The sequence below is a fragment of the Henckelia pumila genome, chromosome 3 (assembly GCF_033568475.1).
Source record: "Henckelia pumila isolate YLH828 chromosome 3, ASM3356847v2, whole genome shotgun sequence".
Taxonomy (NCBI): Eukaryota; Viridiplantae; Streptophyta; class Magnoliopsida; order Lamiales; family Gesneriaceae; genus Henckelia; species Henckelia pumila.
Window position 1 is genome coordinate 36586066 of NC_133122.1, and position 27872 is coordinate 36613937.

Sequence of the window (27872 nt, forward strand, 5' to 3'; positions counted from 1 at the left end):
AATTACACATGATTATTTCCATTATTCTTTGATTTCAGCATTCCCTTTCTAATATTTATTTAATTTCTTTTTTGTCATTTTTAGTAAAATCCCGCCAAAACTTTGTTTCTAAACAAAAATTTTGTGAAAATGGGAAAATAAATTGTTTAAAAAAATTATATCTTTTCAAATTATAACTCTTCATATTTGACATATTTGTATTACGTAGGAATGTTTACAAACAATTATATTTTTAAATTGAATCGTATTATTCATGTAATTAAAAATTTTATAATATTTGCATATATTTATATACATATATATTCATTTAAATTACACAAGAATATTTAAAATATTTCATTATTTCAACATTTCATTCATAATATTTTCTTTCCAAAGTATATAAAATTCATCAATTAAAATTTTTTAAAAAATCCAACATAAGATTCGAAAAATGTTTAATATAAATTTATACATAGACATATATATAGATATATATACATAATTCCGTAATATAATTTATATACATACACCTTTGTTGGGATCGGTTCAGAGGGTAGAGGGGGGGTGAATACACTCTGAAACTTTTCTTCTTCTTCTTTAAAATGATCAAGTGAGGTTTAGTTCACTTAATCAGTTTTCTCAACTTCTAAAACGTTTTGAACAACTTAAATAGTGCGGAAATAGTTCAGAGGTTTTAGTGATGCAAAGTTTATAATGCAGTGTATGAGCAGGATGTAAGATAAATGGCAGTAAATGCTAAAGCACGATTTTATGGAAGTTCGAAGGCTTAATCCTTCTACGTCTCCCCTTCTTCCACTTAGGAAGGAATTCACTAGAAGACTTTGGTTATTACAACGTCTTGTAATACACCCACTTCAGACTTAGGACTTATCCAATGCCTAATCCGAAACTCCTAGATTTACACAGATAAGATTCTCAGTTCTTATCAGACTGGTGGAAGCTTTCAGAGCAGCTTCAAGTCTCTTCAACACTGAGTATAGTTGAGTTGAGCTTCTCAGACTGCAGAGCGGTCGAGAGGCTTGAAAACCCTAGGATGATCCTTGACGATCAGATATGTGAACTGTAGGCGAGGGTTTATTTGAGCAGCAGATGAATGATCTTGTAAGTGTGCTCAAGTATATCAGATGAGGACTTTTGATATTAGTCAAGTGATTGAAATTTTTCTGAGTTGCTTGTCTCTCTTCGTTGTCTCGTATCACTTGTTGTTGTTCTTGTTGTTTTTTCTTTTTGAGCAATCTTCCCTTTATATAGGTCAATCATCAACGTCTTTATTTTGAACGTTCTGATGCTGCATTGAATGCACATTTAATGCTCATAAATGCATTGATGATTCTGCATGAGGATCGTACACTGCAGACAACTTCCAGGGTCCAAAACTGGAATAAACGGTCGAATGCTTTATCTGCAGTCATTCTGTGTTTTTGCCATTTTGGTACAACCTGTTGTCTTGATTTGCAGGAGTCAACAAATCTTCTGAAACGCCGGTTCTGCTTTTAATAAAGGATCCTGCAAAGAACATCTTGTCACAGGTACTTGTCTCGAGATATCTAGATAGGCAGTTGGCATTCTACCGGTAGAGATATTTGTCCTCTGCTGGTTTGAATAACCAGTCGATAAGCTTGTGACTTCAACCGGTCGAGAGATAAAGGCGGTTGACAAGCTTCCGGTAGATAGATTTATCCTCTGCTGGTTTTGATAGCCAGTCGATAGGCTTGTGACTTCAGCCGGTCGAGGGCAAAGGCGGTTGACAAGCTTCCGGTAGAAGTTGTAGTAGATTTCTGAAATACAATGGTTGGCAGCACATTCCTATACAATGAGTTGTTGTTTGTTATCACCAAAATATCGGATTCAACAACCTTTAAGATCTAGAAATGTTATTATTAAATATAAATGTAATTTCGTAATATTTGCATAAATTAATATACATAAATATCATTCTGTAATATTTGCTTTCTAAAACATCAAGAATTCCTCATCTAATCACAATATTCCTGTACAAAATTAAAAATTCTATAATATTGACATTTATTTATATACATATATATTCATTTTAAATACGAAAAATATTTACAAACAATTACAATTCCACATGTCTAAGAAATATATAATATTTTCAATTTGAAAACACTTATAATTACAATTAAAGTGCACTTTTAAAATATATATTACATAATATTGCTAATTTACCATGTATGTGTGAATATATTTATAAACATATGTATCATAATATCAATAAACATTTAAAATACCCGATAAATATTAAATATACATGGATATATAGATTAGATAATTGTTCTAATGTAAAAAAACAATATTAAGAAATACAGAATGCTTCATATTTACCATATATGTATAAATATATTAATATACAAAATATATATCATAATATAATAAAATATTTAAATTACCCGATAAATATTAAATATACATCTATATATAGATTACACAATGTTGCTAATTTATCATATATGTATAAATCTTAACCAAGATTTCAGCATTCCGTATACGATGATTGATTTCTTTTTATAAAAAAAAAAATTAAAATCATATTTTAAGATTCGAAAAAAAATTCACATTTAATACATTCATATATTATATGCACATACAATATTTTCTTTCCAAAAAATTGAAAATTCCACCTCTAATTTTTTTTTAAAAAAAAAACAATCATGATTTTCTTGCACACAATTAAAAATTTTAAAATTTAACAAAATTTACCGAGCATTTTCAATATTGGTTTGAATAAACTTAATGTATAAATATATTTATGTGCAAAAAAATTATTTAACATGATCAACTACTTCAATAAAACAGTCACCAATCAATTGCAAACCAAATGACACATTTGTTTAATGTTATTCGTGAACTAGACCCTTCAGACTAGCATTGATCGTTGAAACTACGGTTAGTACGTTGTTATGATCTACAAGATCTCACACGATAAAATCATATTTCAAGATGTTGAGGTATACATAAATTTTTTTTGATTTATTTTTATGTTCTATCTATGTTCGTTTAAATGTTCAATCTTACTATTTTTTTATCATTAATTGTATAAAATAACATCATGTGCATCGCATGACACATTTTTTTAAAATTTTTTTTAAAAGTATTTTTTAACATTATTATTATTATTTATTGTAAAATTAAATTTTTTTACATTTTAATTTCATATTCAAGATTTTTATATTATCCAATTTAACCATATTATACATGATATATAGTCTGTGCATCGCACGGGTGAAATACTAGTTTTTTTAAAAAAAAAAGATTGTTTTTTAAAAAAATAAAAAAATATTAATAAAGCTATATACCGAAAACATAATTATAATTTTAAATAAAATATTACCAAATCAATTAAAAATTAGATAATATGAGAGCCTCAACTTTAATTTAAGAAATTAATAATTATAGGTTCACACGTGGCTTGCACTGTTACAATAAATTAATTGATTGGCTATAATTAATATAATATTGTTGTGAAAAGTAAAAATTTATGGTAAAAACTAAAAACTCTAAAACTCAAAATATATATCAAACCAAAGACTTATAAAATCTTCTCTCTAAACTTATGTTCTTTCTTCACAAATGTTGAGGTCTATTTATAGATCATCAATTGAGAAATGTCCAAAAATAAATATGTCATCCATTACATAATCAAAAATTAAAATATCATCACATCACCATCACAATAATTTTCAATCTAATTTTAATATATAATTTCCAATACTCCCCCTTGTGATGATGATCGTGATATTACGTGTTTGTATACTGCCTCGTTAAAAACCTTACTAAAAAAAACCTAGTGGGATAAAAACCATAGCAAGGAAAAAAAAGTGCAGCCACGTAAACTCCCCCCTCATATTAATATGATCGATTCTTCACATACGCTGTAGATTTCGCATCCCAATATTATATATATGCTTTCTGAATATTACCGTAGGAAGCGCCTTTGTGAAGAGATCTGATGAGTTCTCACTTGATTGAATTTAACAGATATCAATATCTTTATTCTTCTCAAGCTCTTGAGTGTAGGCAAAGAACTTTGGGGGGATATGTTTGGTTCTGTCACTTTTGATGTATCCTTCTTTCATTTGAGCAATACATGCAGCATTATCTTCATACAGTGTCACAGGATTCTTGTTTACTGATAATCCACAAGAAGTTTGGATATGTTGTGTCATTGATTTTAGCCAAACACATTCACGACTTGCTTCATGTAGCGCAATAATCTCGGCGTGATTTGATGAAGTTGTTACTAGTGTTTGTTTTTGTGAACGCCAAGAAATTGTTGTGCTTCCACGAGTAAATACATATCCGGTTTGGGAACGTGCCTTATGTGGATCAGATAAATATCCAACATCAGCATAACCAATGATACTTTGATTGGTGTCTTTTGAGTACAAAAGTCTCAAATCTGTCGTTCCTCGTAGATAAAGAAATATATGTTTAATTCCATTCCAGTGCCTCTTTGTTGGATATGAATTGAATCTTGCTAATAAATTTACAGCAAAAGATATATCAGGTCTAGTTCAATTTGCAAGATACATAAGGGCACCAATGGCACTTAGATATGGTACTTCTGGACCAAGAATAACTTCATCATCTTCACATGGACGAAATGGATCCTTTTATATGTTTAATGATCTTACAACCATTGGAGTACTTAATGGATTTGATTTATCCATATTAAAACGTTTAAGGATCTTTTCTGTATAATTTGTCTGGTGAACAAAAATTCCACATTCTTTTTGTTCAATTTGCAAACCCAAGCAATACTTGATTTTCCCAAGATCCTTCATTTCGAATTCTTCTTTCAAGTACATCATAACTTCTTGAATTTCTTTATTCATTCCAATGATATTTAAATCATCAACATATACAGCAATAATTACACATCCGGATTTTGTTTTCTTGATTTTCACAAGGGAATATTGGATCATTTACATATCCCTTTTTCATCAAGTGCTCACTTAGCCGATTATACCACATTCGGCCGGATTGCTTTAACCCATATAATGATCTTTGCAATTTTATAGAATAAAATTCTCTGGGTTTTGAACTTTGTGCTTCAGACATCTTAAATCCTTTAGGGATTTTCATGTATATATCACTATCAAGTGATCCGTATAAGTAAGCTGTAACAACATCCATAAGACACATTTTCAAATTTTCAGACACGGCCAAACTAATCAAATATCGAAACGTAATTGCATCCATAACATGAGAATACATTTCTTCATAATAAATTCCAGGTCTTTGATAAAAACCTTGTGCAACAAGTCTAGCTTAATCAAATATCAAAACGTAATTGCATCCATAACAGGAGAATACGTTTCTTCATAATCAATTTCAGGCCTTTGATAAAAATCTTGTGCAACAAGTCTAGCTTTATATCTTGCTATTTTATTTTTCTCATTTCGCTTTCGAATAAAAAACTCATATGTATCCAACAGGTTTTACACCTTTAGGTGTGAGGATTATAGGTCCAAAAACATTACGTTTATTTAGCGAATCCAATTCAACCTGGATGACATTTTTTCATTTGGCCCAATCATGACGAGTTTTACATTCTCCAAAAGAATTTGGTTCATGATCCTCATTTTCATTTATGATGTCACATGCCACATTATAAAAAAATATCTCATCAATATCTTCTATATCTTTTCGGTTCCATATTTTTCCAGTATTAATATAATTGATAGATATTTCACGATTCTCGTCAGTTTGTGGTTCTGACAGAATAATTTCATCATCAGGTATTTCTTCTGGAACACCATTTTCTATTTTATGATCATCGTGTTTCTCTATGCCTTTTCTTTTCTGAGGAATTTTATCCTTGGAACCAACTGGCCTTCCACGCTTCAAGCGTTTATGACATCATGAGTGTCTTCAATTTGTTTTTTTGGAATTTCAATTCGAGCAGGAGCATTTACAGCATGTATATATGATTTTGTTACCCCTTTTGTGTCTTCAAATGCATCTGAAATTTGATTTGCAATTTTTTACAAGTGCACAATTTGTTGTACATCTTTCTCACATTGTTTGGTCTTGGATCCAAATGTAATAATGATGGTACATACCATGTGATTTCCTTTTTGATGTGTTTCTTTTCTCCCTCTAACATTCGGAAGATTTCTTTATTAAAATGACAATCAGCAAAGCGTGCTGTAAACACATCGCCTGTCTGAGGCTCAAGATATCGAATGATTGATGGGCTATCATAATCGATATAAATACCGATTTTTCTTTGAGGACCCATTTTTGATCGTTGAGGTGGTGCAATAGGCACATACACCATACATCCAAAAATTCTCAGATGAGAAATATTTGATTCTTTACCAAATGCAAGTTGCAATGGGGAGAATTTATGATATGCACTTGGTATAATGCGAATTAATGCCGCAACATGTAAAATTGCATGTCCCCATATAGAAATAGGGAGTTTTGTTCTCATAATCATTGGTCTAGCAATCAGTTGTAGACGTTTAATAAATGATTCAGCTAATCCATTCTGTGTATGAACATGAGCAATAGGATGTTCAACAGTAATTCCTATTGACATACAATAGTCATTGAAAGTTTGGGAAATAAATTCTCCAGCATTATCAAGTCTTATTTTTTTGATTGTATAATCGGGAAATTGATTTCGCAATTTTATTATTTGAGCCATTAATCTTGCAAATGCCACATTCCGAATCGACAATAAGCATACATGTGACCATCTGCTGGAGGCATCGATCAATACCATAAAATATCGAAATGGTCCACATGGTGGATGAATTGACCCACAAATATCACCTTGAATACGTTCAAGAAATATGAGTGATTCTGTTTGGATTTTAGCTGGTGATGGTCTTATAATAAGTTTTCCAAGAGAACATGTTTTACATTGAAACTTATTATTCTGAAAGATCTTCTGGTCTTTCAATTGATGACCATGTATATTTTCAATAATTCTTCGCATTATTATTAAACCAGGATGTCCCAATCGATCATGTCAATTGGTTAATATTGAAGAATTATTAACCACCATATTTGATTCGATTGACCTTATATGTGTATAATGCAATCCAGTAGGGAGCATTGATAATTTTTCAAACACATATTTCTTTCCTGATTTATATGTGGTAAGACACATATATTTCTGATTTTCATCAGTTATCGTCTCAGTATCATATCCATGAGAATATATGTCATTAAAACTCAACAATTTTTTTTTTGATTGTGGTGAATATAAAGCATCATTTATTCGAAATTTTGTACCATTTGGTAACAAAAATTGTGCTTTACCACAACCTTCAATCAAGTCTACAGGACTTGATATGATATTCACCATTGTTTTTGTTGGTTTTATTTTCATGAAATATTTTTCATCTTGCAGAATAGTGTGCGTTGTACCACTATCCGGTATACAAATTTCCATGATATTATTTCCATGTTGGCTCATAGCATTTTCCATATCAAACTTCGCAAAAATGCAATAAAGAAAAATTAAGTACAATACAAATGCAAAATATAACATGCTTTATAATACAAGAATGCATGAAAAATACAAATTTGTTACAATCTAGATCCACCAATCTTTTAATCAATGTCTTCGAAATCATTCAAAAAATCTGCAGCATTGAAACTAGTTGAACCAATTAAATGGTCACTATTTTCAATAAAATTGTTCTCTTTTCCTTTCCCCTTTGTCGATTCTTTATAGAGCTTACATAGGTGCTCAGGGGTTCGACAAATATGTGACCAATGTCCTGAAGTGCCACATCTATAACAAACACTCTCAGATCTTTTTGAGTGATTTTTATTTTCACTCGTATTTTTATGCTGCCTTTTTGGTGGGTGGTTCGTGACGTTCTTTTGAGATAAGTTATTGAAATAACTATCTCGATTATTTTCATATCTACGGCCACGACCACGACCGAGATAATTTTTACGTCCACGTCCACGTCCACGCCTACTTCCTCGACCTCGTCCACGACCAAAATATTGTTTATGCCTTTGATTTTGATTTTCATTTTTAATTACGACATTTGCTTCTGGAAATGCCGTTGAACCAGTGGGTCGGGATTGATGATTTTTTACTAACAATTCGTTGTTTTTTTCCGCCACAAGAAGACATGCGATGAGTTCAAAATATCTCGAAAATCCACGCACTCTATACTATTGTTGTAGAGTTATATTTGATGCGTGGAATGTGGAAAATATTTTTTCAAGCATTTCCATCTCAGTAACAACATGCCCACAAAATTTCAATTGCGAGGCTATTCGATACATCGCAGAATTATAATCACTGACTTTTTTAAAGTCTTGGAATCTCAACGTATTCCATTCATCACGGGCGGTCGGGAGTATAACTTCCCTTATATGCTCAAATCTTTCTTTGAGCCCTTTCCATAAAATCATTGGGTCTTTTTCTGTGAGATACTCACATTTCAATCCTTCATCAAGATGTCTACGTAAGAAAATCATAGACTTTGTCTTTTCTTGTGAGGATGATATATTATTTTCTTTGATGGTATCATTTAGACTCAATGACTCAAGATGCATCTCTACATCGAGAGTCCATGGCATATAATTCTTTCCAGTGATATCGAGCGCAACAAATTCAATCTTTGCCAAATTTGACATGGTGGTACTAGAAAAATAACAATACATTTTATTAGTTAATTTCTATTAGTACGACAATACAAAATAATGGAATAACGAAGATTACAAGTGCGTGTACAAATAGAGAAAAAATATGTGGTGGAAAATCGCTGGTGAGTACAAGACTCGTAAGCATGATGATCATAGACGTTATGAAAAATAGCCTTATAAATACCATCATCTTCATCTTCGAAAAATCGAGGAGAAATTATTGAGAGAAAGAGTGAATTTGGTGTGATTGAAAATGAGTTTGAGTAAACATATTAATAGGGCAAAAACTAACCGTTTGTTACCGTTGGGGTAAGAAAAAATCGAGTATGTGTTGAATAAAAATTTGTGATAATCATGTGATGCATATAATGATAATCATAATTAAATATACGCAATAAAATATATATCATATTATGTTATTATAAGGTCAGTGTCATAGACAGCCTCTTATATAATAACATGAAATTATACAAATATAATTAGACAATAAAATTATTTAAGCAGTAATGTATAATCATATCACGTTATTATTTAAAAATCTTAGAAGTTTTTATACTTGTCGTATCCCTTACTGGGAGTGTGGGATGTCGTCTTAACATCCTTCCAGAATTTATAACAAGTTTTTTTAAAAAAAACTTATTTTTTTTATCATGTCTGATAATAACATGATATTATATATTAAATATATACACAACAAATAAATAAATAATAAAATAAATATACTTACTTGTTAAATATTTTTTGTCTTCTCTTTGTGTTTTGGAGCGTCGAAAATTATAGAGAACCTTCGAGCGATCATGCTGATAACGTGTTGTGAAAAGTAAAAATTTATGGTAAAAACTAAAAACTCTAAAACTCAAAATATATATCAAACCAAACATTTATAAAATCTTCTCTCTAAACTTATGTTCTTTCTTCACAAATGTTGAGGTCTATTTATAGATCCTCAATTGAGAAATATTCAAAAATAAATATGTCATCCATTGCATAATCAAAAATTAAAATATCATCACATCACCATCACAATAATTTTCAATCTAATTTTAATATATAATTTCCAATAAGTATAAGTTTTTAGAAAATAATCTAATGTTTTTTAATATATGGTCCTAAGTATTTAAGGGACAATGAATAAGCTGATGTTGCTTCTTCGACAGTAATTTCAGGCACTCTTTAATTAGAAGACGATGAGTTGGGTGTATACGATAAATGGTGTCATGTGCTGCTGTATACTTAGGTGGGTTGAAATCAACTACACGTATATATAAAACAGATAATATGTCAATTAAGTGCACAAATAAATGTGTCAAAAAAAAAAATATATGCATAGCACTATAAAAACAAAAATAAAGATTAGAATACGATAGCAAAAAAAAAAAAACTTGCATTCAAAATGTTCTATGTCGATAATATATTTGACTCTTTGATTATAAATTTTTTTTGGTCGTGTGTGTAATATATTTGATATGGAAAATTATTTTCAATTTTGAGAATATTAAAAATGATTGATGTTTGATTGTTGAGATACTTTCGTTATAAAAGAAGGAAAAAAAATAGTAATGAAATCGTGAGTACAACACGAAAGTAATAAATGAATAAAACTTAGAATAACTAATGATTTTTTGTTTTTCTTTGGACTACTTATGACCAAATATATTGTTATTAGATATGTTATATGTAATGGGCCGTCGTCTTTTAATATATACAAATAACTTGAAAATGAGCCAAATTAATATTGTTCTTAAGATATATATATTGGGCCAATTCTAATAGGTGAGGCTTGATCAAATGTTTAAAACAAAGTTTTTTAATGGACTAATTGTAGCATTAAAAATTTAGTGGGTTAACCAACTAAATGTTTCATCCATGCGTCAATGAATTTGAAATCTTTTCATTCAAAAGTGTTTGTGAAATTAAATTTTATAAAATGATTTCATATTTTACCCTTATTAATTAATGAATGTTTTAATAAAATAAAATAATTTTATACAAGTAATTAATGATAGTAATTTAATTGGGATAAACTTGTTAAAAAAAAAAAAAGAGATATGTATAATATTGAAGTTTTTTTTTTTTGAAGTCAATGCTGCCCGAAGTTTTAAAACTTGAAGATGGGAAATTGGCCCATTTCCCAACTACATATATTCTATATATTATCATATTATAATTCAACCAGTGGCTCATTAAGTGGATTGAACCCTGAAAATTTTAAGCCTACCCGAAGTTTTAAAAATTGGTCCATTTCCCGACTACATGCCATAATAAATCGAACGGAAAAATTGCTTTTTTGACCCTGTATGTTTGTCACTTTGCGATATTTCAATCTTTTATATTTTCAAATTTCAGTTTAGTCTGCTATCTTTATTTTTTTGGTAATTTTAGTCTTTTTTCCTACGTGGCGCTGATGTGGCACCAATTCAGTGCTGATTGGAGCTGACGTATACAGTGCCACGTAACCATTTTCGAATAAAAAGGACCTAAATTGCCAAAAATCAGAACATGCATGACTAAAACTGAAATATAAAAATATAGAGGACCAAAATTGCAAAGTGACAAACATACATGACCAATTTTGCAGTTTTTCCTAAATCGAATCAACCAAAAGTTACACGTATTTTATGATATTCAAATGATGAAATAAATTTTGTTTTTTTTTCTATTACAAAAATTGGAGATGATTCGAACTCGAATGTCCGTCAATAGACATGTGAGATCAATTGAGATCAATTGAACTACAAGTCTAATCTTTCATTTTGTTTTTGAAGTTAGACTTCCACCTTCAAGTATGATTGTATCAAGAGCTAATAGCTTTTGGTATCATTATACTTCATAACTTGAATATTAATTCATCTATTTCTTCTACTCGTCATCTTCATTGGAGCGAATCAGTACTTGTGGGATTGATTGTAGTAAATATTGATGTTGTCGTTTTTAAAACGAGTATCATGATCATATTGGTTTTGGCGTGGCCGCGTGGTGGATTGAGTCGATCGTGGCAATGGAGATAAGAAAATTGAGCCAACATCCAGTAGCCACCACACACACCAAAAAAATTCATTTTTTTCAACATACATAGTGGAGAGAAGGAAATTGAGCATGAAAATTATCCGGCTGATATCTGAAGACTTGGGGCTCGAGAAAGGGTACTTGAAAGGGATGAGCCGAGTGCAGTTATTGACTGTAAGCAATTACCTGAAGTGCTCGAACCTGAGCTTGACACTATGATTTTTGAAGTATTTCGATCAAAACCTCATAACCATCCTATTCTAGAGAGATGTTGATTCTAGTGCTAGCTTCAAGTTTTGAATGTGTGTTTTCTTTTTCTTTTTATTTTAATTTTTTATTCGCAAAACAGTTTGTTAGGAAGTATTTTGCTGGCAATCCAACCTTAGTGTTCTAATGTCATCTTTGACTTTGAGACATATGCTCTCGATATCATGATCTACGCAATTTCCAACACCTTACTATTGGCTACTACCATTTCGTTCATCAATGACCATTTGTTCTCTTCGTATGAAATGGGAAGTTTTTTTGTCGAAAATCGACTAATCAAGAGGCCTATTCTCTAATTTTTCATTGCTAAGTTCATTGTTTTTCCAAGTATTTGGGAATTTCTGCATATTATGATATTATATATCAACACTTTTGTAAATCATGACTTGGAGACATTTATTCGTCAACGAATAATATAGACAAAATTGGATATATTTGTGTTTTTTGCGACCACCATCTCAAAATATCAAAGTTTTCTTCATCTGTATCACTAAAATCAAAAGTAGTGGTAAAATAATTCTCAAGTTCCTGACTGAAACTTGTGGATCCACATGTACGCTTCGTCCGTTCCCTTAATAAAAGTTGTGATTTAGTAAGTTTAGAAGAAACAATACTAGTTGCAGTGGATTGTGTTTCATGTGAAACAATTTGTCCACCATATTTGATGTTATATTCATTATAAATATCAAGTAAATTACTTTTAATATTAAACAAAATCAATGAGATAGAAGGAATCGTTTCGCAATAGGCTCCAAAGATTCATAACATAATGTTAACATGTCGCTTAAGCCATCTAATTTAAGTCTAGGATCTAAAACAAAAGCACATAAAAAAATTTCAGGAATGAGCGAAAAATATTTTTCCATTTTGCTTTCATGACGAGAATACATTGAGATAAAACACTATCATTAGATTTAACATGTTCATGAAAAATACAAGCAATGTTACAACAATGTGTTAAAACTAAATATGAAGTAGGATAATAAACACCGGATAATTGGTCACTAGCATCATTAAAAACTTTTAAAATTTCACAAATACTAGTGCATAATTGATTTGAAAATAAATAAATATCACGATCTTGAACAAATTGATAAAAAAATGTACATAATAAATCTTTATATTCAATAGAGGATAATAACAATTTATATGTTGAATTCCAACGAGTTGGAACATCTCGTGCAAACTGCTTAGACTTCATATCATTTACTCTACAAAATTTTTCTCATTGCTTCATAACTTGGGGATGCGTCCATAAATAATGAATAGCGTTCTTAATTGGTTGAATATGTATGCCTAAATTTTTTAGCCCATCTTGAACACACAAATTTAAAATATGACATGTGCATCTAATATGAAAAAATTTGCCACCTAGTGATGGTTTACATACTTCAATAAGCTCACTAATACTAAAAATATTTGCACTAGCATTATCAAGAGACATTGAAAAAACTTTGGTAGTTAGACCATATTCTTCTAAAATAACAAATATAAGTTGAGAAATATTTTGTGTCGTGTGTGATTCGTTGAAACATCTATATGCAAGCAACCTTTTTTGAATGTTTCAATTATTATCAATCCAATGATATGTGACAACTAACTTTTTCATTGTGCGTTTGAGACTATTTCTTGGAATATGTCTAATAGAAGGATTTGCACTTATAGAAAGCCAATTTTCAAAAGATAATTTATCGCTAAAACTAAAAGAAATTTGTTCAACCACACAAAATTTAGTCGTTTCTTCTCTAAATCTAGCTTCGTTATATTTAAATAGTTGAGATTCATTACCCGGTTAAGAAGAGAATGCCGGAATTTGAGTTTGATCACGAACAATCCCAATTTCCACCGGATGATTTTTCTTGATATGCCGCGTCAAAGTTCCATAACCACCTTCTTGTTTAAATTTGTAACATTTTGAACAATATTTGCATTTGGCTTGAAAATCACCGGAGGGAAGCGCCACCTTCTCGAAATGTTTGGTGAAGATATCGGATGTCGGGCGAGGCACCGCTCGAGTTTGTCTTTGAGAGGCCGCCGGATCGTTCATACTTTCTTGACTTGCATGATGACGTGGTGGTTGTTCATCTTGTTGTCTTTGTTGCGCCTCTTGTCGAATTTCTTGAATTTCATCATCGGAATATTCAAGATCAAATCCATCGACATTGAATTGAGGATACTTGACCTCGGGTGGTATGATGCTCTTTTCCTTTCCTTTTCCTTTGTCACCCCTTACGACTTGATCCCGCTCTAGACATTTGTAATTGTATAAATATGAAAATAAATCAACAATTGACAATAAACCAATAATCGAAACTTGATATTTTTTTATAATTCAAGAGATTAGAAGGAATTGAGAATGGAGAGAAAATTGTGTTAATAAAATGAAAGGGTACTTGGGGGTATTTATAGATAAAAACTAATTTTTTTTAAAAAAAACCGGTTGACCCGACGGGTCCTGCGGGTCGGCCGTGGCCGTTGAATGACCACAAGATTATGGTCATTGGATCATCTGGGCGTCCATGTGGGCGCCAATTGTCCAACCCGCCGTGTTGCCGATTTTTTAAATAAAAAACAGGGATCGAACCGGATATTTGCGGGTCCGGTCCCGGTTTCGGGTTGGACCCGTTGACCTGGTTAACCGGCCCATTAACCACGGGCCGGTTCCGGGTCAAAACCGGCCTTTGGCCAGGTCTAGCTCAAACGAACCCCTAAAAATATAAAATTTTAAAAAAACCAGTTATTTTCCAAGCATAATATTTAATATAATTTATTTTATATTTAATTTAAATTATTTAACAATCTCTTTCCTCTCAATTTAAAACTAATGAATTAACCAATTGTTATATAATATAAGTGAACCAAGCGTCCAAGCTGTTTGTGAGCTATTTGAATCTCGATTCGATAAAAGCTCGTTTGAGTTGGTTTAATGTGACTCGTTAAGATAAACAAATCAAGTTCGAGCTTTACGATATTCGGCTCGTTAGCTCGAGAACATGTTTATAGTAGGCTCGTGAGTCAGCTGTAAAATGAAAAAATAATAGTTTTAATATATAAAAATCTATTATTAGAATTAAATTACGAATTTTAATAAGAATATTATATTTTTCTCTAAATATAAAATGTAATTTGTAATAAATCTAATGAATATTTAAATTTATAAGTTATATTTATTAGATTTGTTCAGCTCGATAAAAGCTCAAATAAGTCTGTGAGCCATGAATATATTCGTTAAATAAAGCTCGAGTTCGGCTCGATTATAAACGAACCAAACCCAAACTTCCAAGAGTTCAGCTCAGCTTGACTCTATTACATCCCTACAGGCCCTGACCTTTAATGTAATAAATGTGACAAGTGCCTCAAACCCAACAAATTTTGGGGAACCAAAATCTAAAAAAAAAATCATTAATATGATAGCCATCTCATTTTAAATAAGCCCATAAATTTGATAAGCCCTCTTTTTTTCCAAAGTCCCAACGGGCAACATCATGCAATCCTTTATTTTTTACCAAGAATACATCCACTATGTTTGGTGGACTGAATTTGGTGGGATTTGGATTTAAAAATACTGTTTTGGTGTTTGGCAAAATAAAATTTTAAAACTGGATTGGTATTTGATGGGATTTCATGATATTTCATTTAACTAAGTGAAATCCTTACAGAATTGGTCGCATTTCATGAGATTTCATGGGATTTAGATTTATAAAAATAATAAAATTATTTCTAATAATAAATTTGTAAACTTTAGTTATAAATTTAAGTTTTCCTAACATTTTTTTTTTTTTTTACAAAATATCACTTTCCTAAAATTTATGCTAGTCTCCAAAAAAAAAAATTATGCTATTAAATTTCAATATGTATTTTAACTTTTTTCCAAACACCAAAATGGAATTTGAATTCCATGAATTTAAAATCTAAATACAATTCAAATTCCAAATTCAATTCTAAATTCTATTTTTTAGGCATCCAAACAAACTCATCAGAATTCAGAAGCGAGAATAAAAAACAAACACATAGAGGAGAGCATCGACGCCGATATGGAGGCAATAGTGGAGGGCCGATTCTCTGTGCTTCAAGAATCAAGCGTTCTGGTGGCATTGAACGTGGTCCGGGATATCACCGGATCCGTCGTTCAGTGCTATTGCCCAACCACGGACCACCCATCGCAACAAGCACCACCTAGCATAAAGCCGTGAACTGTGTATGTTTCTCACTATTTCTTTTAATGTATTTGTTGGTGAATCATTAGTCATTAGAGTGCGTATGATTTCAATCACCGTAATGTTTACAATTATTAAATTTATTTATTTATTTTTTAATTCATAGAAAATCACTTTGTTGATTTCTATGTTCATTGATTGATTGCCCCTTCAATTTTATATTTTGGACGATGTCATTTGGAACATGAATTTATATTTTGTTTAGATCTTCTTTGTTTTTTCAGTATTTGCTTATAACATATTGTTTTTGTTAGGAATCAATCCAGAAGAGTTTTGATATTTGAGAATTACCAGACAAACAAACAAGAACACAATCCCAACGCACACAGATCAAAGCACCAACTCACGCGAAAGCAAATAAATAACACAAGTATTTACGTGGTTCGGCAAGGAATTTGTCTACATCCACGGGAGAGCAACACAACCACTTTATTAATCACCAACAGAACAAATCCAAGCTCAATAACCAAAGCTTATTGCAGAGATAGACTAAGATAAACTCTCAAGCTAGATACAGACTCAATTCAAGATTTTATACTTGAATTCTTCCCGTCACAATCTTCGCTTAGTTTCTCTCTTCCGAAATCTCTCCTTCTTCTCTTCCAATATATTCTGAAGAATTTAATTTTCTGTTATGTTCATTGCGGCCAGCTTCCATCTGCTTTTATAGAGAAATAAACCGACTTTTATCTTTGGCTTTAGGTCAACAGCAACTTACGACCCAATTATATAGTCAACATGGTCCAACCCAATAAGCCTTCATTCATCAGTCTGATCTGTTCTTGTACTTTGATCTGCTTTGATCTGCCTTCAATCTTATAGCTTCTCGGACACTTCATCTGAATTCTAACCAAGTCACAGTACTCGAACAATCGATCTGCACGAACTCATCCGAAGACCCATCTGACCATTACTTCGATCTGATCCCAGTATTCGATCTAGACTATGAATTCATCTGATCACTGAACTCATTTGATTTGCACTATTTGATCTGATCTCATCTCAATTCTTATTCAATCTGATAGAAGCATACTTCAACAATCTCCACCTTGATTCTTTCAGGTTGAATGTAGCTCTCCATCCTAGTCTCCTTGGCTAATTTCCAATCATCGCATTAACTAAGTCCAAACATTTCTTGAACTTATCATACGGCAGTGACTTCGTCATAACATATGCAGGGTTTTCTTCTGATGATATCTTCATAAGGATCACATCTCTTTTTTCAATTATATCTCTGACGAAATGCATCTTCACATCTATGTGTTTCGATCGTTTATGATAGACTTGGTGTTTTGTCAAGTGTATTGCACTTTGATTGTCAAAGTGTACTACAACTTGATCTTGTTTTACACCAAGCTCCGCTATCATCCCTTTTAACCACAATCCTTCTTTTATGGCCTCAGTAACAGCTATGAATTATGCCTCAGTGGTAGAAAGGGCAACCACTGACTGTAAATTTGACTTCCAGGTGATTTTTGTGCCATAAAAGGTGAACACATATCCAGTCAATGACTTTCTCGTGTCTAAGTTCCCAACAAAATCTAAATCCACACATCCAACTACCGGATCAATTCCATCTTGTTGTTTTCAAACTTCAACCCCAACCCAGTTGTGTTTATGAGATATCGGAGAATCCATTTCAGAGCTTCCCAATGATATGTTCCCGGATTATCCATAAATCTTGACACTACACTGATTGCTTATGCCAGATCAGACCTACTACACACCATTCCATATATGAGACTCCCCACTCCACTAGCATATGGAATACCAGTCATCTTCATCTTGTCCTCCCCACTTTTAGGTGACTGATTCGCAGATAGCTTCAAATGCTGTCCCATATGGGTCAAGACAGATTTTTCTTGATTCATGTTATACCTCAGAACAACCTTCTTCAAGTAGTTCTTCTGACTCAGATGAATCTCCTGTCTTTTTCTGTTTCTCATTATGTCCATGCCCAAAATCTTCTTCGCTTCTCCCAGATCTTTCATCTCAAATTCTGAGTTGAGCTGTTGTTTCAAGGATGATATCTCTGTCCTACTTTTACTTGCAATCAATATATCATCAACTTAAATCAGTAGATACAAGATAACCCGCCCTTCTCCTTCTTCAGATAGACACATCTGTCATATTGGCTTCTCAGAAAGCCAATACCAATAATGAACTCATCAAACCTCATGTTCCACTGTCTCGGACTCTGCTTCAGCCCATACAATGATTTTCTCAGTAAGCAGACCTTGTTCTGTGTTTTCTGATGTATGAAGCCCTTAGGTTGTTCCATATAAATGGTTTCTTCCAGGTCACCGTGTAGAAACGCAGTTTTCACATCCATCTGCTCAAGCTCCAAATCGAGCTGGTTCACCAGTGCTAACATAATCCAAATGGAACAATGTTTTACCACTGGAGAATATACCTCATTAAAATCTATCCCTTCTACTTGACCAAAACCCTTTGCAAACAATCTTGCTTTATACTTGATCTGATCTGTACCAGGAGTTCCTTATTTCTGTTTATAGATCCACTTGCATCCCAATGTTTTCTGATGCTTCGGTCTGTCTACTAGTGTCCAGGTTTGATTCTTTTCAAGTGAGTTCATCTCTTCATTCATAGCTTCCATCCACTTGTTTTTATGTTTACTCGCCATAGCTTCATCATAATTATTCGGCTCTGAATACTCCACCTCCTCAGATACTGTAAGTGCATACCAAGCCAGATCAGCTTCAACAAACCTCTTAGGAGCTCTGATCTCCCTTCTGGTTCTGTAGTAGCCCGAACCCTAATTGAGTAATTAAAGGATTAATGCTAATTAATTCAATTAGGCATCGGACGGATCGGAAGCTCCGAAGGGACGATCGGAAGCTCCGATCGGGATCGGAAGCTCCGATGAGGATCGGAGGCACCGATGATATTACGTCATCCATGACGTGTGGCGGGATCGGAAGCTCCGATCAGGACCGGAGGCTCCGATCACCCCTATCCGGAGTCAACAAGTGATATTTTGACACGTGGCAGATCAGGATCTTCGGAAGCTCCGATGGCAGGATCGAACGTTCCGATCGAGGTTCGGACGTTCCGATCGAGGATCGGAGGCTCCGATCGTTGTCTATAAATAGAAGGCCGAGACTTCATTTCTCCTTGCCAATTCCGGATTTTCTCTCTATTTCTAGTCATATTCGAGCTGTTCTAGTCTTCTTAGGCTTGGTCCGGAGGTCGGAGAGGCGTTCGATAGTCGTAGCGGAGTTGTGCCCAAGTTCTGGAGGCATCGACATCAAAGGGCTAACGACGGACGAAGGTATAGCTTTTGCTTCCTATAAATATTTAGGAGTATGCAATAGCTTAGTTAAGGCTTTTAGAGCACTGTAATGATAGTAGTATCATTTTGCTGTGTAGGCGGACTTTAGGCTTGGGCTTAGAGCTGGTAGTGCCTACCTGGTATTTGAGGTACGAAAGTACTGTTCGAGATACCCTGACTGAGTATGCATGTATTATGTGACTGCATGATTTATATGCCATGATATTATGCTGCATTCATTTGCATCTTGCTGTATCTCCTTCGAGATGTCTGTTAGTAGGGTTGTACCCTATCCTGTTAGTGGATGGACTTCCATCGATTTGGGTCCGGTGTTTCCACGGTTATCTCGGTATGGGAGCCACCTCCTGAAGCGACGGCACAGCGTGCTACATACCAGGGCCCGGTCTGTCTCTGTTATCTGATCCTTGACCTCGAGTCTATAGGGAGTTCACTTTGCATGCATGTATACTCATACTCTCGCACTGAGCATTTTATGCTCACGTCTCGTACTCTGTATTTTTCTGGACACCCTATTCCATGGGGCAGGTTTGCGATTGGACGAGGAGGGTGGATCCAGGAGGGGCTAGTCAGTGGTTGGCCAGCTGGAGCTTCGTCTAGGCTTTATTACTGTTGTTTGGGTTTATACAGCTATTCGGTTTGGTTGTATATTATTGGATAATTACAGATTCCTTTACTTGGGATTGTATTTTGTTATTGATTTCCGCAGTTTTATTCTGATATCTGTTTTATTAAGTTAATTGCATGCCTAAGTTCTGTTTAGTAGGTGATCCGGGTAAGGGTCACTACAGGTTCTGTCCCTTGCAAGATTATAACTAATCAAATCTTTGGTTTGATCTCTTGCTGTCACATTATCATCTTGCATCTCATCTGACCCTTCATCTGGCAAAGAAGACTCCACCTCAATCGGTAGTTTATCATTCACACTAATCTGACTGTCCTTTCTATCTGTATTCATTTTATATCTCAGTTTGAATTCATCAAACTTCACATCCCTGGTGTTGAAGCACTTTGGACCTCTTGACTCCAGGTTCCAAACCTTATAACCCTTCACACCATTCGGATACCCAATGAATATACATCTGACTGTCCTTGCTTCCAACTTGTTCTGTTTCAGATGAGCATATGTTAGACATCCGAATACCCTCAAGTTTGAATAGTCTGCAGGTGTTCCACTCCACTTTTCCATTGGTGTCTTGAAACCAATCACACTGGATGGACATCTATTGACCAAATAGCACACAATAGATAATGCTTCTCTCCAGAAGGACTTAGGAAGAGAAGCATTGATCAACATACATCTGACCCTTTCCAAAAGAGTTCTGTTCATTCTCTCTGCCAGGTCATTCTGCTGTGGTGTTCCTACCACTGTTCTGTGTATGGTAATGGCGTTCTCCTTACATAACTTCACAAACTTATCTGATAAGTATTCCAGCCCATTATCTGTTCTCAGGTGTTTAAGTCTTCGATCACTCTTGTTCTCAACTGCCAGCAGCCATTCTTTGAACTTGTCATAAGCTTCATCCTTAGTCTTTAAGATGAATATCCATACTCTCCTTGAGTAATAATCTATCAAAGACATGAAGTACCTGTCTCCACCATGAGTTTCTGTCCGAGAAGGACCCCATATATCTGAATGAATGTAGGCCAATGGTTGCTCAGTTGTGTGACTTCCTTGACCAAACGATACTTTTTTTGATTTTCCAAGAGCACAACTATCACACAACTCCAGTGATTCGATCTTATCTCCACCTAACAAACCCTGTTTAGACAGCTCATGTAATCCCTTCTCACTTACATGTCCAAGCCTAAGATGCCATAGCTTGGTTATGTCTTGTTGTTCCTGAATACTTGCTGTACTTTCAATAATCGTTTCACCTTGTAGTACATATAGGAGGTTCTTTTTGACAGCCTTCATAAAAACCAGAGATCCTTTTGACACTGAGATACTTCCTGCTCCTGATTTAAATGAATATCCCTGAGCATCAAGTATTCCCAATGATATCAAGTTTTTCTTCAACTCGGGCACATACCTAACCTTAGTGAGTACTCTGTCAATCCCATCATGCATCCTTATTCTGATATTTCCAGAGCCCTTTATCCTGCATGATTGATTATTTCCCAACAGTACCATGCCCTGATCTGATTCTTCCAAATTTTCAAACCAAGATCTTATGGGATACATGTGAAAGGAGCATCCTGAATCTAGTATCCATTCGTGGTTTTGATCACCTTTAGAAACCACCAATACTTCTGCTGAGTCATATCCATCTGAAGCTATGGCCAGAGTACCATCTTCCTTGGGTTTTTTTTATTGCTTCACTTTTCTTTCTGGACAATCTCTTCTTAGATGCCCAACCTTTTGACATGCATAACACTTCATATTACCCAAATTTCTGTTCTGGTATCTTCCTTGACTCTTCGATCTGGATTTTGGCCTGTATTTCCCATTGGGTGTCCTCCTATCACTCCCGCCCCTCACCGTAAGACCTTCTCCATGTGATTCAGTGTTTATGTTTGACTTTCTCTGAAGTTCCTTGGATTGAATAACAGACATAAATTCTTCCAAGGTTATTGTCTGTTCTCTTCCATAAAGCAAAGCATATCTGAAATTTTCATATGCTTTTGGAAGAGCATTCAGAAGTATCAAAGCCCGATCTTCATCCTCAAGCTTTACTTCAATATTCTCCAAGTCATCCAATATCTTGGTGAATTCTTCGATCTGGTCTTCAAGGTTCTTCTCATCCTTTATCACAAAGGAATACAACCTCTGTTTCATGTACAGACGGTTAGCCAGTGATTTCATCATGTATAAATTTTTGAGTTTAAGCCACACCGCCGCTTCAGATTCTTCTCTGGCCACCTCCCGAAGAGGTCTATCACCCAGATAAAGAATAATTGCACTGTGTGCTTTCTTGAGCAATTCATCCTTGTTCTTTATCTCATCGGACATCTCCTCCTTCTTCTTAAGAGCTTCCACCAATCCTTGTTGTATCAGGATTGCCCGCATCTTAATTCTCCAGAGCGAGAAATCGCTCTTGCCCGTAAACTTCTCAATATCGAACTTCATTGATGCCACTATCTTTGCTTAGTTTTCCACAGACGGCGCCACTTGTTAGGAATCAATCCAGAAGAGTTTTGATGTTTGAGAATTACCAGAAAAACAAACAAGAACACAATCCCAACGCACACAGATCAAAGCACCAACTCACGCGAAAGCAAATAAATAACACAAGTATTTACGTGGTTCGGCAAGGAATTTGCCTACGTCCACGGGATAGCAGCACAACCACTTTATTAATCACCAACAAAACAAATCCAAGCTCAATAACCAAAGCTTATTACAGAGATAGTTCAAGATTTTATACTTGAATTCTTCCCGTCACAATCTTCTCTTAGTTTCTCTCTTCCAAAATCTCCCATTCTTCTCTTCCAATATATTCTGAAGAATTTGATTTTCTGTTATGTTCATTGCGGCCAGCTTCCATATGCTTTTATAGAGAAATAAACCGACTTTCATCTTGGGCTTTAGGTCAACAGCAACTTACGGCCCAATTATAAAGTCAACATGGTCCAATCCGATAAGCCTTCATCCATCAGTCTGATCTGCTCTTGTACTTCGATCTGCTTTGATCTACCTTCAAGCTTATAGCTTCTCGGACACTTCATCTAACTTTTAACCAAGTCACAGTACTCGAGCAATCGATCTGCATGAACTCATCCGAAGACTCATCTGACCATTACTTCGATCTGATCCCAGTATTCGATCTGGACCATGAATTCATCTGATCACTGAACTCATCTTATTTGCACTATTTGATCTGATCTCTTCTCTATTCTTATTCAATCTGATAAAAGCATACTTCAACAGTTTTTGATAATTTATTTTTTCTAAATTTTATTTCTAAAATTCATATACAAAAACTATTATTTCTATATGAATATTAAGCTTTGAGGGCACCATTTTTGATGCTCGCCTCAGACCTCAAAATCTCAGGTTCGGCACTGCATCCCTACCAATATTAATTGCTAGCATTAACCACACGGGTAAGATCATTTTAATTTGTTTTAAAGCAAGATTTCAACTAAATAACTACTAATTGATTTTATGAAACTTTATTTAGGAAGTTTTTGCAAAAGATTATGCTTTTGTAGAAATGATTAAATTTATAGATTAAAAAAAAGTTAAGAAAAATCAAAAGTTGGTGGTTTTTGAAAACAAATGTGAAAATCTAAAAATCAAAGTTGGGTAGTGTTTGATAAATAAGTGATTAGAGTGATTTTAACATTGATCTTTTTATTAGAATAACTTTTGGAGAATCATAATCAACATGTAACTAGCTTTTGGATTTCAATTAAGTTAAGTATAGGCTAGCACATATTTGAGTATAAAGAAACACACAAAAGTGATTTTTTTAAGCCAAAATCTAAGCATAACTTTTTTGCTAGTGATCGCAAACATTTTTTAAAATAACAATAATTTTTTTTATCATATAATTTTTATGGATCAAACTTAAATTTTTTTTAATTTTTTTTTCCTAAAACAAGAAAAATGAAGGTGAGCAGGACTTTGGTCGAACTATTTAAATCCAGTAAAATTCAGAAATTAAATTTTATTTTCTCAAAAGAACATTTTTTTAACACGTCAAAAAAAAAAAAGATTTTTATCGCAAAATTTCAGAGTTATTTTTGTATTGTTCATTAAAATCTCGGGCGATCGATTCTGTGGAGCTGTAACGCGTTTCATTCATGTGGGCGATCGGCCACAGACAGATGAAATGCAGCAAACAATAATGGAGGATGCCACTTTGTACCGGCATCTGCACAAGTTGGTGGGCTTGAAGTCTGCGGAAGAGCTTGAAAACTTGCTCGAAATGCTATGGCAGACCCGCAAAACTGGTCTTTCCGCTCCACAAAAGTCTTCCCTCCAGTCCCTTCTCAGACTACCCATTCTCACCGACCTCGATCCCGTGAGTAATTATTGCTCCCTTCGCGGTAAATCTTGTGTTTTTTTTTTTTTTTTTTTTTTTTTTTTTACCGGTTTTCACTTGCTACTATACATAATTTATTACTGTTTTTTAGACTAAAAAAAATCCAAATCAATCACTAAAAAAGTATGGAAGAGTATGGCAAACCAAGAAACTTTAAGTGAGATGAAAAAAAGGTGGTTACTTTAAAGGGCTTTCCCTTAAAATATAGCTGGTATGTTATACCTTGTGTTCCATCCAAGATTACATCTGTTAACCCGGAGTTTGAGATTTTGTTTGAAACTACATGGTTTGAACAAAGTGTAATGTGATCATGTTTTCGGTTTGATTCTCTGTTGTATGCATGTTCTTTACTGGCCTCGCGCACGAACTAAAGTCAAAGATATCTCACTTAGTACAAGCTAAACTTAGTACAGTTTTAGCGGCACCATATAGGACAAAAATTTGCTTGAATAGGTATCTTGTGATAGGTGTAGACGTGAAAGTAGTACTTTTGAAATAAAAACTAATATTCTTTTTATGAACTGGGTTGGGTTTAGAAATCTGTTTAATCAGAACCATGAGACAAACTCATAGGAATTTTTATGTAATTGTAAATAATTACCTGGCATGCTTTGCATGCATTGTCTTGAATAGTTTGTCCTGTCCGTCCAATCCACTCATTACAGAGTAGATCTCTACTTCATTAAGGGTTAGCTGAGACTGTTCAATTTGTGATGTTAGTGTTCTTGTAGATTCTGAATCTCTGATTAAATTTTGACATGCATTTAGGTGTTGATTATAGGTGCTGGCATGCCTTCGTTCTCTTCTTATGAAGTATTTGAACGAGAGTTTTGGTGGTAATTACATCTTGAAGCTGCTTCCACCTGATATGACACTGGAAATGCAAAGCATTCTGCTTGTAACATTGCAGAAACATCAGAGTCAGTGGAAGGAAGAGCTGTCCCAAGAAGAGGTAATTAATCTTTCTTCTTGATTTCAAAGAATACGGTATCCTGTCTATGCTAATGAATTGTAGAAATTTCTTTGACGCATGTGATTTTTGCAAACATATTATGAGAGATGATGTGCTGCACATATTTTTGTTATCATCTTTGATTGTAAGAGTTTTATGCTTCTCTGGCAGCGTTTATTCGGAAAGACCAGATTCTCATATCAGCTCAATGCTGGCCTTCCGATGCCCTCCCCATCGTTTTCCTTTACCGAGGTTTCTGGGTCATTATTGCCACGACAATATCCTATTACTCAATTCAGCAGTCATAATTTTGGAGGCCATAATTCGATTGCTGCTGAAAGAAACGTGTTAAGTTTTCCGTCGATGTTAACTCTTCAGAACGACGCGTTCCCAGGTGACACTGTGGTATGCTATTTTATCCCTTATGAAATAAAATTATCTTCCCACCCTTTACCACCTTTTTGTCGATTCATCGAGATGTTTTGACATTTATTCATGCTGCCTCTGTAATCTGGTCTGTTGTCCATTAGTGTATAATATTAAAGTAACATGCTTATTTCTGTCTTATGTTGTTTTCTGATCATTCACTGAATTTCCACTCCAGAATCCACGGAAATGATCAACTTTAATAAAAGTTTTCTTTCTTCTGGAGAAAGCTATGCTGCTAACTTGTGTTGATGTATAAACTTGTTGCAGGGAACTTTTCCCCAACTAAAGTCCGTGACATGGACTGTAGAGAATAAGAATGCGGTGCCAGAGAGCCGAGTGGCTATTATTACGCTTAAGGTATTCGAATTTAAGAAACTTCTACGATTGTGCTCCATTCGATCGACCGAGACATCCAGAGTGTGAAAACTGATTTCAGCTAGTTGCATAAAATTTGGAATGTAAACAAAATATATGGGAAGAAAGAATAAGTGAATAATGAGTAGCCTAATGGGTGCATCAATGAATATGAAATTACACGACAATTGGAAATTACCACCTTCTATCATTTACACTCTGCTAAGGTTGCATATTGAAGTTTCATATGAAATTTTTTCGGTTATCTTTGATATAAAGTTCTTCGTAGTAATTGTTATTATCCTCTACCATATGCAATTGATGGATACATTCAACTTTTATATTTTTATGAAAGAATCATTAGGTTGACTGAATATGGACATTTTTTTCGTAAATGTTTCTCAATATATTTTCCATTTTTTTAATAAACATGCATCAGGAAGTGCGTCTCTGGTTCTCTGTACAGTTGTCATACCATGTTCCTTTTCTTGATTCCAGTTCCTTCTTATGTGATAGCTGCAAGATTGTAACAAGTCTCCTCCAACGGACACGGAAGTCAAGTTTCAACTCACAAAAGACACACTTGAGGCAGTGCTGAGATCATTGACTTACATCAATGAACAATTATCACGATTTGTAAGTGAAGTATTCTCTGTTTTGTGTCTTTCATGTTTATCACATCACAATGATAGGACCCTGCAAGGGAAACCTTTGTGCCTGTAGTATAGTTCTGTTTCTCCTATAAAGCTGCTGGTTATTCCTTATGAGTTATGTCACTGAGCCCAAAATGGTGTTTTTTGTTATGGTATCCTCATCATGACAATTGCTAGTTTTTGCAGTTTTGTAATGTATATATTTTGTTTTGGTTCAGGAAGGACTCTCTTCTTCGTTGCAGAAGAAACAACGGCGATAGCCAATCAGTTTTCCAGTAATACGTACATCTTGCATTTTTGTTAGTACTCTTGTGTTGTCGCTCGGTGTCAAGATGAATATTACTCACCATCTCCAGCAGCCTTTCTGTGTAGAGTCGTCTTCTTTTTGCCTTGACGGGTCTCAACATCGCTTGAGACCCTTTATTCGGGTGTCACTGGTGATGTCCCGAGAGACCGTGCCTTGAATTTTTAAGGCAGCAATCGCTTGCATCGTCATATTTAGCAGCAATGGAATTATTTACCACCAGCTACTAATGCTCGAATGATAGGATAATGTATTTATAGCCTCATAGGAGGTTTACCAAAATAAGGTCACCTATGTATAAATTATTTTTAATACATAAACCCAAGCTAATGTGTAAATGGTCATGACTTATCATTGATGTTTAAATATCTATTACTCAGGTGCCTCGACGTTTTATTGACTTTTGCCTCTATTATTCAGTTTAAATTAACAAATATTTAATTTAAGATATAATTGATCGATTAATTATGATATGATATGATTAATTTTGGCCAGATCTTTAGAGTTGCGCAAAACAAACTTTTGTTGCAAACCTTTTTGAATGTTAAATGTCAAAGCCCTCCTCCCTAGCCTAATTTATGCTTGAATGCGTGTGGTGTTGTCGTCCTCAATAAGATGTTCAAGTTGATGAAGTAGGCAAACATTTGGTCAGTGGTTAGGTGTTTGATTTTTTCTAACAACATTTTCTTGGACTGCACAGAGTTTGCTCACGTGGTTTGCAGAATATTGTCTTGACCGGAGAT

General features: G+C 33.9%; 1 protein-coding gene across 3 annotated transcripts; it reads left to right on the forward strand.

Annotated features, from left to right (window-relative positions):
• Nucleotides 1-24154: 24154 nt before the first annotated feature.
• LOC140892709 (uncharacterized) lies at nucleotides 24155-27518 on the forward strand. 3 transcript variants are annotated; one of them, XR_012152889.1, is made up of 6 exons: nucleotides 24155-24416; nucleotides 25219-25389; nucleotides 25561-25794; nucleotides 26086-26175; nucleotides 26671-26808; nucleotides 27044-27068. XR_012152889.1 is itself a non-coding variant. In XM_073301673.1 (6 exons), the coding sequence occupies exons 1-6, from the start codon at nucleotides 24225-24227 to the stop codon at nucleotides 27083-27085; spliced, it is 849 nt and encodes a 282-aa protein (XP_073157774.1). In that variant the 5' UTR covers nucleotides 24155-24224; the 3' UTR covers nucleotides 27086-27518. The 3 variants fall into 3 exon arrangements, 2 of the variants coding, with proteins under 2 accessions (XP_073157774.1, XP_073157775.1); XM_073301673.1 differs by having other exon boundaries at nucleotides 26689-26808; nucleotides 27044-27518; XM_073301674.1 differs by lacking the exon at nucleotides 26086-26175 and having other exon boundaries at nucleotides 26689-26808; nucleotides 27044-27518.
• The last annotated feature ends 354 nt before the right edge of the window (nucleotides 27519-27872 follow it).